Source organism: Poeciliopsis prolifica, unplaced genomic scaffold, assembly GCF_027474105.1.
Source record: "Poeciliopsis prolifica strain line A6 unplaced genomic scaffold, Auburn_PproV2 SCAFFOLD039, whole genome shotgun sequence".
Taxonomy (NCBI): domain Eukaryota; kingdom Metazoa; phylum Chordata; class Actinopteri; order Cyprinodontiformes; family Poeciliidae; genus Poeciliopsis; species Poeciliopsis prolifica.
In genome coordinates this window covers 4,194,280-4,212,250 of record NW_026562414.1, presented here as the reverse complement: position 1 = coordinate 4,212,250, position 17,971 = coordinate 4,194,280, and the positions used below count along the sequence as shown (strand labels likewise).

The 17,971-nt window shown below is 35.4% G+C and overlaps 1 protein-coding gene across 11 annotated transcripts in view; it reads right to left on the bottom strand.

Annotated features, from left to right (window-relative positions):
* LOC129375277 (DNA (cytosine-5)-methyltransferase 3A-like) overlaps window positions 1-17,971 on the bottom strand; it is a 58,813-nt gene that overhangs the window by 5,438 nt on the left and 35,404 nt on the right. For 6 of the 11 annotated variants that reach the window (XM_055054241.1, XM_055054250.1, XM_055054243.1 and 3 more), the window contains 17 exons: window positions 12,854-13,057; window positions 10,134-10,292; window positions 9,930-10,037; window positions 8,849-8,996; window positions 8,100-8,243; window positions 7,919-7,963; window positions 7,684-7,763; window positions 6,445-6,557; window positions 4,699-4,882; window positions 4,164-4,248; window positions 3,607-3,752; window positions 2,597-2,687; window positions 2,349-2,497; window positions 1,927-2,012; window positions 1,751-1,823; window positions 1,467-1,585; window positions 786-854 (listed from right to left, as the gene is read on the bottom strand). In XM_055054241.1, coding sequence (XP_054910216.1) covers window positions 786-854; window positions 1,467-1,585; window positions 1,751-1,823; window positions 1,927-2,012; window positions 2,349-2,497; window positions 2,597-2,687; window positions 3,607-3,752; window positions 4,164-4,248; window positions 4,699-4,882; window positions 6,445-6,557; window positions 7,684-7,763; window positions 7,919-7,963; window positions 8,100-8,243; window positions 8,849-8,996; window positions 9,930-10,037; window positions 10,134-10,292; window positions 12,854-13,057 — 2,003 coding nt within the window. Of the gene's footprint in view, window positions 1-187; window positions 855-1,466; window positions 1,586-1,750; window positions 1,824-1,926; window positions 2,013-2,348; window positions 2,498-2,596; window positions 2,688-3,606; window positions 3,753-4,163; window positions 4,249-4,698; window positions 4,883-6,444; window positions 6,558-7,683; window positions 7,764-7,918; window positions 7,964-8,099; window positions 8,244-8,848; window positions 8,997-9,929; window positions 10,038-10,133; window positions 10,293-12,853; window positions 13,058-17,971 lie in introns of those variants that run through there. The other 5 variants (XM_055054247.1, XM_055054251.1, XM_055054244.1 and 2 more) reach the window with 4 other exon arrangements.

Here is a 17,971-nt window from a genome sequence, read left to right as displayed (position 1 = left end):
GACATAAAGATCAGGATCATATTACAACTTCTTCCTACCTCTTATTCCTAAAATATATCTAAATACATATATTGGTGTTTAAATTGTGAATTTGAAAATGTTTATAATAAATAAAGAAACTATGCATAGCTCCATCACAGTGGTTATTAATAACCTTGAAAGATTCAAAGTTAAAGCTTTATATAGTGTTCAATTTAATATAAATGCAATTTGAAAGAATACTGTTAGCTATTTTTATATTTCTACATATTCTGCTAATATATAGAATTGAAGAGATGAATTTTTCTTTGTGGTAAAAGCGTGATGGTTGTTTTTGTTTTATCTAAAAATGGAATTAAAATGAAATGTTTGTGCAATAAAACAGTAAAACTTGTCAAAGTGCAAAGTGGCAACTCAGTTTATTTTTAGTTTCTGAGGTATATGTTGTCAGATCACAGGTGAAAATATGATTTAGACATTAAATTATAAAGTACCAGACTTTTATTTCATGTTTTTATTGTATTATTGTAGGTGATCAATCCAATCAAGAACTAATAAAAACCTGTTTAGTAATAATACAAGAGAAGCAGGCCTGGTGCTCCATATGTTTTCTGTTGTGAAGCTATGAGATCTGAACAACACGGAAGAATGGAAACACTAAACTGCTACATTTCGTCCCTTTGCACTTAGCACATGAAGTCACATCAATTTAATATCTTCAAACAAATTCATAATAAATAATATTTAAAATGAAGAGCTTGGGATTAAGTGGCTTTTCCTGCACTTCCACCTTTTATTAGACCAACCTGCTGCCTTCCCCTGTCTGTCCTGATTCTTTCTCTTTCTTCTTCTCTTCTTTCTCTCCATCCTCATCGCTGAACGACATGAACTTTGTGTTAAGTGGGTTTAAAAATGCAGCAGGTTAAACCACAGAAATAAAAAACATGACATTTTGATGTTAAATTTGATCTCGTTTTTTGGGGAATGATTAGTGACTGCATCTGATCAGACGCATCACAAGAGCTACAATTTATCTGTTTTTTAATTCAAAATCTAGTTAAACAACAAAATATCTATTATTTAGTTTATGTTTTTGTTATAAATACAGCTTAAACCTACTGCCTTTAAATGACTTTAAAAACTATTTTAAAGTATAACGATCTATCCAGGTCGTTGCAGAAAAACAGATAATGAAATCCTAGGAGCCATAAGTGACTCTGTATTTTAATTTACTGATGATTATAAAATAGAACGAGTGACAATGTGTATGCATTAATGATTAATCATGTGGTTGATATAAAATAATTATAAATTAGGAATTGATGTCAAATTAATGGGGATTACACAATAAATAAGCATGTGCATTGAGACGACATTTGTAATGAATAGGTGATTTGTAAATTAACTTAATGGAGTTTGAACTGAATAAAATAAATTTCCGGACACGCCATACCTTGTGAGGTTTGTGGTTGTAAACACAAACATACCTTTCCATTTCTGTGCACCAGAGGATGTCCTCCTTGTTGTCCATGAAGACGGGGAAATGCTCGTCTTTCCCCTGCTTCACTGAGTTGGAGCGTGTCGTAATTGTACGCAACTTCTCAAACTGGAATTTGCATCCAGAAACAAACAGACAAACGAATCCTTTTTTAATCACATTAATAAGATTTTTTATAGACTGTCTCCTTACGCTACACTGCAGTATATACAAGTTGCAGAAAATGCTAAGGATGAGTAAAAAGCATAGAAATATAAACATGCAGACACAAACCTTCGCTGTGCGGCCGTGCTCCAGGCACTCTTGAAGGTCCAGTTTGTCGTTTGCCATCGGCGTCAAAGGTCTACTTTATACAAAAAGACGGGGAAAGAAAAGTGCAATTTAAATTAAGAGAATACTAATTGAAAAACCAATAAATAAAAGTAGTAATAAGAGTTGAGCTGCATCACCTGGACATGCCGGGCAAGTTTCCCCAGAAATAGCGAGCACGGTGGGCAGCAGAGACTTCCTTGGCGTCGATCATCACCGGGTTACACTGAGAGGAAACAGGAAGTAATGTCAGGCGGCTTGTCCTGCTGGCGGACAGCAGGACAAACTGATCACTTTTTAACTGTATTTAGTAAAAATGTTTTGTCTGACGTTGCTAAAATCAGTCTGATCAGAACAACAGGAAATGGCAAAAAAATAAGATTTAAACACTTTAAAGGAAATTCAGTTAAAGAAAGGATGGAAGGAAGGAAAGAAGAGAGAGAAAGAAAGGAAGAAAGACGAAAACCTGGAAGAAATACACTAAAGAAGGAAAAGAAGGAAGGAAGAAAAAGAGCAAATGAAGGATAAAGGAATGAAGGACGCCTAGACGAGGATGCAATACCTCTAAAAAGCGTGAGATGTCGCGTTTGTCGCTGACTCCCATGGCGACCACGTTCTCGAAGAGCCAGAAGAACGGCCGCTCGTCACCCGGTTTGGGCCGCGCCTCGTGGAGCAGACGGTAAAACTCAAAAAACAGCCGCCCAGTGCCCTCTGCAGCAGAGGATTAAGGGATTAAATTAATGTTGCATCGGAAGTGTGTCGGAAGCAGCTGTTAATGTTCAAGAGAAACTAAAACGCGGCTCAACCTACCAAAAAGGCCTTTCCTAGCAGGATTGACTATAGAGAGGTCGTTACAAGGACTTCCTCCGATTACGAGGTCAAACGGTCCCCACTCTTCGATCTGACAGAGGAAAACAGACCGATGATTATTTCTGCCTTAACATGGATCCATCAAACAACAGACAACTGCAACAACTACTTTATTATGGCAATTAATCAATTAATCTGTAAAAAGAAAAACAAAAAGTCACATTATGCTGATTTTTCCGTTAAGCCTTTTTCTACAATATTAGAAATACATTAAAAATGCAAATATTCACCTCACTTCTGACAGACTTTTCATAGCTAAAGGTAACTCAATTTGAAGCAAATGAAGCCAAAACTACACACTGACATTTTGGTAGAACACATTAACAAAGTTTTATTTTTAATTAATCTTAAATGCAAAATGTATATCTTTTGCGTAGTTTTAGCTTAATAACTGCTTTGAATTGTCTTTTGTTGAACCTATGTTCTCCAGTTAATGAATAATCTGTTTATAAATTAGTTGATGATTACTTCAATAATTGATATTTCAAGATGAAACTGATTACAAGTGCAACAAATGATTATCTTACTTGTAACCAATTTATTGGATAAAACGATGGCTTATTTGGCAGATTTTCACTGAAGCCTTTAGAAATAAATGTAATTTTCTTTTGGGATTAATAAAGTATTTTTTAATTGAATGGGATTAAAGTATTCAATTAAAACTTTAAATGAAAAAATAAAAATTTTATTGCCAGAAATTGAATACAAAATAGAAAAAGGTAATTATTAGAAGACTTTTCACAGAATTTGAAAAAGGTGAAGCTAAAACTATGACACTATTTTTTGCCTTAATTATTTCTCTGTTTATGTTGCTTGTTCAGCAAATATCCTTTTTAAGTCTGCATAATTCAGTTAATATTTCATAATGAGTCATTTCAATAATCGACTCATTATGATTAATCTGATTAATCACTTCAGCCATAAATCAAAGGTGAAAGTCCTTCACTTACATGCTTGTGGGTTACATTGCGTACATCTCCAACGTACATGATGCGTCCCTGGTGCCGAACCATTCCGACAGTGATGGAGTCTTCACACACTTCCGATGCGACGTACTTGTCCACCTGGATGCCTAAATCTTTCAGCACCAGCAGGCCTGGGCAGAGCACAGAAGAGCAGAAAAACAGATGCAGTGCTTTGACACGACTACAGAAAATTATCAGTATTAGTCTAAAACTACTGTATTTTTCAGACTGTAAGTCGCAGTTTGTTTGGTTTCCTTTTCATGATGCTTTTTCTGACAAGTGTTTTCACTGGTTTGACTGGGAATCAAAATTGCTACATTTGTTACATTATCAGCTGCTGCTGTTCTCTTTCACACTGCACTGAGTCAAACCAATCAAATTAATTAAAAAACCTGTTCCCCTCCTCGCCTGTGGTGGCGCTGCACCAAGAACCACAGAAAGAAACAACACAAAAACACATGTCTTCATCACAACTTCCTTCCTCAAAAGATGTAAACAAAAACGGAATAACGGAGGATTTTTGCAGTTTTGTATGTGCAAACCTGTGGCAATGCCGTCAAACAGGGAGAGGACTCTGATTGGTTTCCTCTTCTCTGCTGCAACTGGAGGGTACAATTTGGCAGGTTCCTGTAAGACAGGTAAGAAGAGAGAACAAGTAAATGTTATTTTTAGTTTAATTATGTTCAACCCTTAGACTTTATGCGTTTTGAGAGATGAATACTGAATTCTTTAGGGCTTCAGTAAATTGTTTACATAAAGTGTTACAAAAGGATATTAAGCCAAAAACTCTGCAAAATACATTGTTGTGAAAACTGGCATGAATTGGTGAGATCTTTCCTGGTTAACGCACGCAGAAAACAGATCATGAAAACCTGAGAGACATAAGTAATCTCATATCTTGATGTACTGATGGTCTAAAATCATTTTAAAATAATGATTAGTTGCAGCCTGTCTGATTACCAATCAATGAATGTGTCGCCGTTCTACCATCTACTGCAACTGGCATGATCCCAGATTACAGCTAGAGATTTTCACAGAAACCATTAATAACTGATGTTAACGCAGAACAAGACTTACAAACTCCTGCTCATGATTGTTGGCGAAGAAGTGCTGTAGCCTGATGGGCCAGTCGTCCCGTCGCCGTAATAACCCGTACGTACTCTTGGGTCCACACATGTAGCAGTTCCAGGGGTCCTCTTTGATTGCTGCTGCCGCTGAGCCGGTGCCGACCAGAAGATCTACACATTCCACACAGAAACACCTACACACACACACACACACACACACACACACACACACGCAGACACACACACACACAGACACACAAACGCACACACACGCGCACACACACACGCAGACACACACACACACACACACACACACACACACACACACACACACACACACACACACACAACTCACCATGAGGATAATGTCTTCACGATTAATTGTGATAAACTGATTATTGAAATAATAGTCAACTAATTTGATTGATCGTTAACTGGAACATTCAAACTCTAAAAAAGGCCATTTGCTGAAGGAACAACACATTCAGAGCAGAAATCAAGCCAAAAATGTACAAAAAATATATGCATTTTCCATTTAAGATTGAATAAAAAAAACTTTTTAACTGTTCATAACTCAAATGGCATAATTTACCTTCAACTGGTTCGAAACTGTGAAATAAAAATCTTGTATTAATGAACTTTTGATATTAACAAATCAGCCCTACACTGTATTGATGTTAACTCAGCTGGAGAGTTGAGCTTTTCACATTTTGATGTGAGAAGTATTTTTTCTTCCTTTGCGTTCACTAAAGGAATGCCATGTTTTCTCATTTTAATCAATAAAATGTTTATTTTCTTATTTAAAGTGAATTAAAATGTTTCTTTATTTTCATCTTTTAATGTTTTTCTAATACTGTTTTAAAAAGCTTACTGTGCCAATTTTTTTATCCAATTAATCAATTAATCGTCAGAATAATCCACAGATTAATTGATTACTAAAATAACCATGAGGTTCAGTTCTAGTTGGAATTATTTCCCAGATTGCTTAGCAGCATGTTTCTGAATCTTGTGTTGCAACATATATTCATTCATTTATGAATATTTTTTTACTTAACTTTTTCTTTTTAGCTGCCAGTTCACAGTAGTTGAGAACAATGTCTTCAAACAGTATAGAAACTGTGTTAAAATAAGTATTTTTGAGCAGAATTCAGTTTGATGTTTAGTAAAATGCATAATCAGACATTTTGTTCCTGCAAGATGAAACAAGGATTTAAATTCTTCTAACTTAAAATAAGTACCAGTAGTTATTTTAACTTGATAATAAATAAATAAACTTGAAAATAATACAGAAATGAATCCTGGTTAAACTAGATGGGAATCCTTGTATAATGTGAAATAATTATTTGGCTTAAATCAAAGAATTAAATCAAAATGTCTCAAAATTCAAGATTAGATAAATTGGTCTTGTTGTTAAAACCAACGTAAAACTAAAACATAATTGACTCTGTGTATTTTAAAGGCAGCAGGTTAACTTTCATTTTCATCTTCAAACATTTTACAGAGTCGTTTACCATGCACTTCTGATTTCTGCTGTGAAAGTTCACCACAAACACGCTAAAATCAACTGTGTACTCTATATCCATGTAAATAAATCTGTTCCTCATGAACTGGCTGACCCAGTTCCACATGAAGACAGCCACAAATCAGATCCTGACATTCATGCATAAACTCTGTCCGTAAAAATGAAATCTAAAACCATGTCCTGGCCACAAGCAGCAGCTGCTGCATGTCAGCGCAGAACTGCTCTGTTGCTGACCTGCAGCAGTTGTTGTTCCCACACATGAGCACTTCCCTCCCTCCACAGCAGATGGTGCAGTAGGACTGGTAGCCGTCGTCGTCATACTGGTAGGCGCATTCGAGGAACGAGTTCTGCGCAGGAAAAACACAAAATCAGGACAGGAGAGCAACTATTTCCATTTCCAACAGCAGCCATTAGCTAAAATTTATCTCTATTTGTCTATCTAATTAACTTTGATGAGGAAATTGCAAACATGAGAAGTGCAGTGTAAAATATTTGAACCATATTTAGTGGTGTCTACTATCTTCTACTCTTTATTTTTTATTTTGCAAAGATGTTTTTGGCTCTGGTGGCCTTTATTTCAAAGTGCTATGACAGAAAAATAGGGCAATGAAAGAGAGAGAGAAAGAGGCAAAGGTCACCAGGCCGGGAATCGAACCTGTGACGGTCGTGACAAGGACTAAGGTCTCCTTATGTCCACCACAAGACCTCTGTCTGCTTCTCTTTCAGTCAAATAAATTTTGCCAGTTTTAGATTTTGAACCTAAATGAGAGTTTGTGACAGATAAAATTACAGCAGTAAGTTATATTAACATTTTACTAAGTTTGTCAAACCTTCAAGAGTTGAATAAACTAGAGTTTTTAGTTTAGCCCTTAAATGACTGAAAGAAGAAAAAGACAGGAGTGGGACCTATTTCCCAGAATGCTTAGCGGCATGTTGTAGTATCCTGAGGTGGAAGTACTTTACATTGATCTGACTCTTGTGTTTTATTAAGGCAAGTGTTTATTTTTATGTCTTGTTCACACTAAATGGTTTGAGCTGAATTTGATCAAATTTATTATCAGATCAAAATTTTTCTTCCTGCAATTTGAAACAAGAATTTAAATTATTCTAAAGTAAAATAAGGCGTTATTATAAGTTGATATTGTGAGGGAAATATAAGAGTAATGTGGCTCTTTGACTTGGTGACAGCAGTTTTTTTTCTTGCATATTGTGAAATAATTATTTGGTTTAAATTACATCATTAAGCTAAAACTCACAATTCGAGATTAATGAACTTAAAAAACAATGTTTAAACAGCTTGTCTCTTGTCTGTTAAATCAACTTCATGAAATTTTTATTTCTGTTAAAACCAAAAGAATTTTCACAAGACTCAGTGAGAACCCGGTTAAGGTTAAATAAATCACTTCAATATATATCTGTTAAATACGCTTCAAAATAGCATCTTATGTGAGAAAGAAGAGTTGTTGTTTTTACTTTGCAGCCCTGGCACATTGCTCCCAGGAAGAGAGGATGCTCCAGAGAGAAATTGAGGCTTCCGCAGGAGATGCAGATATCTGGACAAACACAGAAAACCAACACAACGGTTGAGTTGTCTCTGAAAACTAACAAAGAACCCATTGGGTCACAATAAACAAAGTAACTTGGATGAAACCAAAACATATTTTTACTACAAATGTATCTAATTTAGCTAATTTTCGGGGATTCTTACCTTCTATATTCCTGGTTTTCTTTTTGATTTCATGTATGAGTCTCTCTGGAAAATACATAAAACAATGCAGATAAAAGTTAAACCACAACATCTTACTTTTTTTTACTTTTACACAAGGGGACAAATGTGATATAATATCTAGAAGGAGCAATTTACGATGAAATGTGTTTGCAGGCTTTACCTCTGGTCCCTTCGTCAATCACCTCTCTGATTTTTGCTTTCTCTGCTGAGTTTTTGCGCGGTTTCTTTGCCGGTGGGGGTGTATACGCTGCCTCAGGCTCTGGCATCATCTCTAGGTATCCTTCCTTAAACTGATTTTGCTCCTCTGTGGGAGAAAACACATATTTACCAGGATTTATAGTATTTCCTACAAACATTTTCTAATAATGTTCATAGAGCATCAAACAGACCAGAAACTAGTACGGAAAGCACTAGTTCCACTAGCAGATGTTTTTCACTTTAAACAGGAAAAACAGAAACACAAATCTTACCAAATAATTTTGGTCTAGTTTCTAGCGCAAATATCTTAGTAAACTTGAAATAAGACAAACTAACTGATAAGTAATGTTTTAGGAAGCTTTAGAGACTTGTTTTAAGTCAATAATTCCTTAATATTGATGAAAAAGTTCCAGTTTCATTGCCAGATAATTTAACTTATAACAGGACATTTTTCCCATCTTATAAGTTAATTTATCTGCCAACAGAACAAGCACTTTTTCCTCTCTAGAGAAGAGGAATGGGGAGAGAACACCTGAGGAACACCACTGCTGATTGTTCTCACAAGAGATATTTCAAATAAACTTTTTACATTTATCACATCCCAGTTAAAGTCAAATAATGGGTAAAAACTCCTGGGAATTATTGACTCTTCTTTATTTATTGTCGAACGACGCAGGTTGAATGAGCTTTTCATGAGCAGCAGCTGGTCACCTTCTGGAGGATCCAGCGACTGCGGCCCATTGGGCAGGAAGCCGGTCATGGCCCACTCAATCATCTGTCTGGTCTGAAGTTCCACGCCTTCAGCCTCGTCGCTCGCATCACAGGAGGAAACTGGTCTCCCCGCTCGCACGCTTGCAACCTGAGCACAATCAATCACACAGAGCTGATTTTCAGAATTTTTAGCCTCACAGTAATAGGAAATTACATAAACAAGAATAGTATTGATTAATCAAATTAATCGTGATTAATCAATTATTTAAATAACCATTAACTAATTCAGGAATCAATTAATCGCTAAATGAACTCAAAAAAAAAAAATGATTTGGCGAATCAACAACATATTCAGAACAATAATTAAACCAAAACTGTACAACAATATATATATTTTGTACTAAAGATGAAATAAAAAAAAATGTAAATATGATCAAGTGGCACAATTTTAGTTTCACCCAGTTCAAATTCTGTGAAAAATGTTTTCTATTAATCACCTTTTGCTTTCCAATTATTTAAAAAAAAAGAAAAGAAAAAATCATATTTTTAGAAGGGATTTAGTTGCAGAAATTATTTTGTTTTTATCAAGAAAATAACTATTTTCTTATTTTAAATAGGAATTGAATTGTATATTTGCATTTTAATGCGTTTCTAATATTGACTAAAAAACATTTCCAGAATGTGCCAATTTTTCTACACGATTAATCAATTAATTGTTATTGTTAGATGCAGCCTTAGAATATTGCATTTCTCATGGCTCTTGCTAAGAGTACAAAAGAATGAAAGAAGTTCTGCATCTCCTGCAAAACATACCCACTAAATTATAGATTACCTGACTCAGATGTTACTACTGAATGTGGGCAAAACAGGAGAACACACCTCCACAGATGCAACAATAACTACATTTGGTATAAATTGGTAGATCATGTTGCATAAGATATCAGGCTGCACGTTTACACAGTTTTTTCTGTGTATATTCACAGATGCCAACAGGAATAAAGCCCACATGCTACAGGTCAGTAAACTATGACTCACACACTCCGTAATGTTGGGAACACAGAGTGCACAGTGGGTTTGCTACCTGCAGAGCCTCAAAAATGGCCTTCCGGTACATGGACTGCTTGTTGTACGTTGGCTGGTGGAAAGCCGATGAGAAGGAGCTCAGAGGCATCAGCTTCTCCACACAAACCTGCAAAACAAATTAGAAAGAGGTCAGGATATCAAGTTTTTTTATTTGTTTATAAGCAAAAGTTTGACTTTTATTCGAGTTTTGAAAGATACTCACAACTGAGAATTTTCCATCACCGAACCACATGACCCAGCGAGTCCCATCTGCAGCTCGACTCCGGCCGCTCATCCACCAGGACACGATCCGGCCGGGCCACCAGGAGAAACCTCGCAGCTTCCCAAACACTAACGTTCCGATACCAAAACCTCGCCCGTCCTGAGGAGTCACACAGGAGTCAAGATGCTACCAAAGTCAGCATGAAAAACATTTTTGTTTTTATAGAAACTGGTATGTTTTTTCCATCTTAGATAAATTTGTGACTTTTTTGAAGGTGACCCATTATGCTTCCTTGAACAGGTTTGGATAGATCTGTGGGCTATATAAAACATGTACATGTTTCTAACACCTTTGAACAAAATAATTCTTAGATAATGAAATTTTAGTCTGGTTACTTCCCAAATGAGCTGATTTTTCATATCACTTTAAAACAAAATAAACTGAAGCTTTTTACTCGCACGTCAAAATGGCAGCAAACAGATGCACAATTATACAATTGTACATCTTTAAAAAGTATTAGTTGAGCCTTGTGCACAACCAAAAAAATGCAGCGAGTGGTTTCTGGATGGTAAATCAACAGCAAAACACTTGTCTTTTCCACTAGCTATTATACAGTGCATACAGAGGTAAAACCAGCTGGTTAATAGCGCAATGCCACTGATCGTGACTCACAAATTGGAAATTTTTTTTCAAGGATCATTTTCCAGACACCAAATAACATTAAGTTATTTTCCAAAATGAATTGGTGGGTGTTTTTAAGAGCTTAGGATGTTTTAGAAGCAGTTAAGACCCAAATAGAGGTTCAAAAATGTGCAAAAAGTTAATTTTGCATAATAGGTCTCCTTAAATGGAAACACCACAATAGTGAAATTGTGTTTTTTTCCACATTAGCAGAAAATCAAAAAGGTTTTATGGACATTTGTAATGGAAACGTAAATAGTGTGGTATTGGATTTCTGTCACACAAAGCATTTTGCATGATTGCAAACAAGTTCTGTTTTTTATTTATTTAACCAGTTTAGTCCCATTGAGATCAGAGATCTCTTTCACTGGGGAGATCCAGCCAGGAGAGCAGCAGCATAGTTACAACAGAAACAAACAACAGATAAAAGGTTGGAAAGTTGAAGCTCGAATTGTAAGTTTTTCCAGGTGTCAGAAAAGCTTTCTTGCCTGGTTGAGTTTGTATTTGAGGGACAACAAACTGCAGAGCATCCATAAATCTAAGACTGTAACTTCCATGTTTCCTGGCTAAGAGACTAGATAGATAACATCTCATAAATAAACACATACCAACAACTGATCCGTAGTATATATAAAGACGTTGAATAAAATACACAATGATACGTAAGAGGACCACAGCTGGTAATAAATCCTGATGGTATACACTACCTAGCATACAAAGGCAATGTAAACTACATTCATCATCGTTTACAATAAGCAGAAAAGTTGTTTCCATCAATTTCTGTTACACACAAAAGCAGAAGTAGGACTTATTTCTCCTGTAGTGAAATTCTAAAATAAATTCACTTCTTTGCTTAGAAGCAAATTTATTAGAAATTAAATATCTTAGATACTAAATTCCTGAAACAGTGAAAACCTTAAATTTTTTCCCTACATTTAAAACAACCTGCACATGACACAATTGTTCATGCAGTCTATCCGATATAACTTGAATGAAGGGGGTGAATTTAAATGCATGCCACACCTTTCAGATTTTAGTTTGCAAACAACTGAAAAACAATTTTGTGTTACCACGTCACACTTCTGCACTACATTGGAATAAAGTTGGTTTAGGTTTTCCCATAAATGGAAGAGAATAAACTAATCTAATTAACTCTTTGGCTATGGAGAAAAAAAAACAACCACGAAAAAAGAAAAAAACAACCACAGAGATGCCAAAGAACATATTACTCATCAAAATAGTCACCACCTCCCACCTGGTCTGCAGTAATGGTAACCAGAAAAGTTCTGAAAACACTGAAGCGTGACCAAAACATTGCGCCACGATTTTCACCCACACTAAAATCTGGCAAAAACAACTCCTACTCTCATCTATTAGCTCAGGCTCGTTGTGAAGTACCAGTTTAACCAGAAGACTCTTTTATTCATCTGCAAGTCCTTTCCTGCTCCTCTGCCTCAGAAAATCTCTGACCTTTGCCCCCTTTACACTTCCTAGAGAAATCTCACCCCTCCAGGTAGGAGTCTCCACATTCCTTCAAGTTCTACAAACATTTTCTGGTCACAGCTACAAATGCTGGAACAATTTTACATTAAGTAAAACTGTTAAATCATTAATTGATTACAAAATAGACATTTATTTTTTGTGTTGAGTCTGTATGATAGAGTATTAGGGGCATTCTAAAAAAATAAAATTATGAGAATAAGTCATGAAACTAGAAGAATAAAGTAAAAATAATACAAGACATTCGTAATGTTACAGAAATAATGTCATACAATTGCATCTATATATATCTATATCTACTATTATGGCTTCTCATATTATTGTGATTTTATGCTCATATTACAGGTTTTTTTCTCGTACAATTTTATTCTCATACTACTATCCCTTTATTTTCCTAATATTTCCACTTTAACCTTGTACGAGTTTATCATCTGTTCTCTATTGAGACTTTATTCTTGTAATTAAATTTTTTTTTATGTATTTATTCTTCCTAGTATGGCCCAAATACTCCAGCTCAAATATTTTGTTATTTCATGCACCTGGTACTCAATCTCGCTGGGTATAGCCTGGTCTCCCCTCGCAACGGGATCCGGCGTCACAGCAACCGTTGGAGAGGCCGGATCTGTGTGTTGTTGTGAAGGGGGCGGGGTCGGGCTGGCTGGCTCCTCCTCTTTTTGAAAGCCGGACTCTAATAGGTCGTCCATCATGTTAATCTCCGCCTCTCTGTATGCCCGCTGCTCTGCCTGCGGGAAAAGAACAGAAACATTTCTCTTCCATTATCAAATTTAGACTTTAAAACTCATTTCTGATGACGACAATAAATATGGAATGCATTTTCCTTATAGTGAAAATTATTCATTTTGTGCTTACATTAGAAATATAATTCAGAAATACTTTAGTTAACCTAAATAGAAATTAAATCATCCAAGTTTCATAAAATAAGCTTTGTGGATGGTGACAGTTTGGGTGGGAAAAATCTCCAGTAGCAGTCAGTAATGAATCTGAAGAAGAAGCCTCTGACTGAAGACTCTTGTCATGGCTTCATAACGCATCAATTTGCTGGTAGCGAAGATGATCATTCACAATAACATGTAGCTGGCGAGCACTGCTAATCCATCTCCTTTGTTTTTGCTCCTCCTTAAATCTCTGTCTGGCTGTATTGTTTGAAAGAAAAAAGATGTTGAAGTAGGGGATATGATTCTTGCCTATTATGATAAAACAAAGAGATGTTCTTTGGTCCTGCTCTGCATTTGGATTTCGGGTCGTAGCTTAGGTAAGTTGTAAAAATAATACTTGTTGCTTCATAAGTATACGAAAGTAAAATAAACTAAGAGCAAAAGTTAATCCAGCTGCACAACAAGTATTGTTGTGCAGCTGTATTGTTGTTTATGTCTGATATTGTGACAGACATAAAAGAAAGAACCTCGATCCAGGACATTGAACTGAAATTATACAGCTAATGCACTATCAACAGGTGTGAGATACAAAACTAGGATAATAGCATGTTTTCATTTTTAGAAATAAATAATGCAACATTTTACATCCAGAAAAATATAAATATCAATGTTTAACCAATGTTGTTTGATAAACAGGAACTCTTAAGCCTTTATTAGTTTGTGTTTATTTCCAGAAAATAAACATGCTGCCATAACTAACTACAAACCGTGCTGTTCTTGATACAGCACATGTTTTATTCCAGCTTGTCTAATCTAACATCTCTTTTTTCCACAAAGTTATGCTTTTTGTGGCTTTTTTCCAGCTGATCTGATGGCTGCTCCAGATCAAGACCTTTGAGACCAGAGTTGCAGGAACAGTCCTTTAATTGTTCCACCAAACAGGAAGTGAGCACAGAGAAAACGGGTGCGGTGGCAATACAGTTCAACGGGTTCATCTTGGGCAGAGGAAGGAGGGAGGGAAGACAAAGAGTCTGTCAGTAAATAGGATTATATGATAAATCTGGATAATACAGCAGAGGGAGAGAAAGTGTAGCTTTCTGTGAAACAGAAATGCAGGAATCATGAAAGGAAGCTTCCAAACCTGGATCTACTAAATAATTCCAAGATATACAAAGTCCAAATAAATCAGTTAAAGTGAAAGTCTAGCATTTAAACTCCAAACACTGTAAAAAGAACGGGGGGGAAAGCAATGCTAACATTATATTATTGTTTTGTTGTCTTATTTTTGAGGGCATAATCTACTTTGAAGTTGGATTTAGGAGCTAATGGAAACCCTAACTTGTGATCTGATTGAGTGTTTTAGAGATTGACTCATTTGTTTTTTTGAAAGTCTTTAAAAGTGACTATCAAAATAAGCAATAAATTAATTAGCAGCATGATATATTATTATTTACTCTTTCCTCTCTCTCTTTCTACCAAAAACAAAAGTTTTCAGTTTGGTGTTTTGGTCTCAACTAGCTCATTTTTTTGAAGAACAACTTTGTTTACAGAGACTTCATAATTCATTTTATTTGCTGTTTTGTTTATTCAAGCTGGATACTTAAAATGTCTTTCACTTCCAGTATTAAATGCTCACTAGAAATTAAATCCTCTAAATATTTGAGAATGTGTTCTTGCATTACTATACCATTACCATCATAGTACTTGAAAATGGTCTCAAAACAATATTATTGTTTATTTTTTTGGTATGGTTTATTATCCAGCAAAATTTGTTATCGTGACAGACATAAAATTGACTCATGGTGCCTTTTATGAAGAGATTATGGACAAGATTATTCTCAAATATTGATTTTTTTTAATAGAGACATATTCAACTAATATTATAACTTTATTCTCACAATAACATGACTTTTTTCTCATAAGTAAACAAAAAATGTCTCTCATACCCAGTTTTACAGATCAATGTTCACCAGAACATGTTAATATGAAAAGCAACTACTAATTTAAGTACACTTATTACAAATGTCTGTCCATCTTAAAAAGATGTTATATGAAATCAACATGCTGCCATATCAAAATGTTGAGCTCAGTTAAATAAACAGAAACGGCGATGATTTCATCCACTACTACACTGTAAGAATCCCACTGTGGTCCAGATGTAAGCCTCGATGACTCCGCCCGAGGTTTTATTAGTTTTTAAAAGTTTTTTCTTCCCTACTGAACAGAACTATGCGGTTTGTACTCCAGCTGAGCTGGAAGTTGTAATGTCACCGTGAATGTGTGAGAGAAGCTGAAGAAACAAAAACTTTACTGCATCGCTCTGGAGAGGAAGCGAGGCAATAAATTGTAGAAGTGAGAGTTTCAGGGATGCATCGTGGATCGCCTCAGTTTGACTCTGAGGTGAGGAGGTCATTTCTCCCTGCTTCTGTTGACCTCTGATCTCATAAAATACAAATCAGCCCGTTCAAATGGGACATACATGCACCGTCATGCACACTTAAATACCCACAGCAAGTATATCTCCATATGTTGGCACAGTTCTTTTCAATATGTCCATTGGAATTTATAAAACTACTTTTTTTGTTTTATATTTAAAGGACTCATTTATCTAAGAACAATTTGCTGTTCTTGCTAAGAAAGAACCTCGATCATTGTTCAGTCAGATCAGTATTTGTGTTGTATTAACTTGTGTTACTACAATCAATCAACCTGAATTGCCCTCTTTGGATGACAACAGCTTTGTTGCCCAGTAACATCAGCTCCCTCAAAAAGCCACCAGAATGTGAGTCACAGATGAAGGGCGAATGTGAGCTCATCTTCTCCGTTTTCTGGGTCGGCTTCATCTATCCAAACACTTGTTTGTCCGAGAGTAGTGTTTTACAAAGTGGGGGTCGCGGCCCCTAAGGGGGCCACCAGGTGTCAAAAGGTGGGCCTCAGAGAGTTGGAGGGAAAATAAAATATTTAAAAAACTAATAAATTTTTTAAATCATAAATTCTTATCAAAAGAAAATCTAATATGTTTTGAAGGCAGCATTTATTTTTACCGATTTATTACCGATTGTAAAAATTATTGAATAGTAACTGAAAGTGAGGAAAAAAATTTCTAAAATCAGATTTTTTATTGATTTTTTTAATTTTTTTTTTTTTTTTTTACATATTTTGTGGATTTATAAAATGTTATCCCTGACCAGAAGCTAATGACATTTTGGAGGTCATGACATGCAAAAGTTTGGGAACCTCAATCAGATAATGGAAGATTTGCTTCAATAAGTGCATTAAAGACATTGATCTTGTTTTTAAAACATGTTATCAGAAACTTAAAAATACATTTGAAAAACAAATATCACATTTTTAAAAACTTTATATTAATGTCATGACATCCATATATCTGTCTAATGTGTCTTTAATGTTTCATATATATACATAATTTATTATCAGCATTTACAAAACCTCTAAGATTTGAACAATTTGCTGAATGTTAATTTGCATAACACCGTCTCGGATCCAAATCTTGCAAAATACAAGTGAGATCTTTCCAAGATTTTAAAATGGTTAAACATTTCAACCATAGCATTCAAACGAGAATGCAAAAAAAAATTTATCAGAAGTCTGATGTAACGTTTTTAATTTTGTCTTAAAGTTTGATATTGGACCTGGGAATTAAATCCCATCCAAGTAAAACAGGAAACAAGAGCTTGTCCTGTTTTGTTAAGACTTTACTTTTGCCAAGCAAACTATGAAGTTTTGTTGCTTTTGAGTCATGATAACCATAACATTGATCAATATATCAGATGTAAAAGATTTTAATAATGGCATTTGACAAATGTAATGTTTATTGCTTGTTATATGATTTGTTATTATGTTTTAAAACATTTGAAATGCCTTTTTGCTGAAATGCGCTATACAAATAAACTTGACTTGATCAAATTTGTTAAAAAGACAGATTTATGTGATATTGTAAAATTTTTTAAGCATCTGCAGTGCATTATTATGCAGAAGCATTCAGAGTTAGTGCATAAAAAAGTGCATAGATAGAATCATTTCTCCACTGGCAAGATATAACCTGAATATCTTGTGCAATTGTACAATTAGGAAGCCATAAATCAATTCTGCACAAAAACCCAAAGGGTTCCTTAAGGACCAACTGAGATGAACAGAAAGACAATGATCTCTTTTTGTTCTGCTGGATAAATCAATATTTTCAGCTTCTTTCTGATGCTCTTGGGATTTGGGATTACTGATGCTCCAATTTTTGAGCTATTCAGCCAGACAATCTGGAACCTCATTCTGCACAGACTACAATACTGTGATCTTATTGGCATGGAGTGGGGGTGCTTCAATGGACAATTCACAGGAAATAGTAGTGCCCAGTTCTGGAGAGCAGGTTTTAGATGCCTCCCTTGGTGTATTGGACAAGAGATACATATAAAAGTTTGCAGAAAAGTAGCTCTTCAGAACTGCACTTAGGGAACCAAACCACAAAAATTTGTGTGCAGAAAGCAAATGGTGCATATCCAGCAGGACCAATGAGTCCTTCTACTGGTAAATCAAAGCTTGAAGAATGAAAATTACAACTGATTACCTAGTTGTGAGTTACAACTTTGAACTCTGACAAACCCTTTGGACCGGTCAGTGTTTTCACTCTTAGTGCCGCCCCCTTGACCTCTGATCCCTGACCTTATGGCCCAACCAATGAGGCATCTCTTAAAGTCCATCACGTTTACAAGCGTGACTGACCCCGACCTCCAGATGAACTCAACA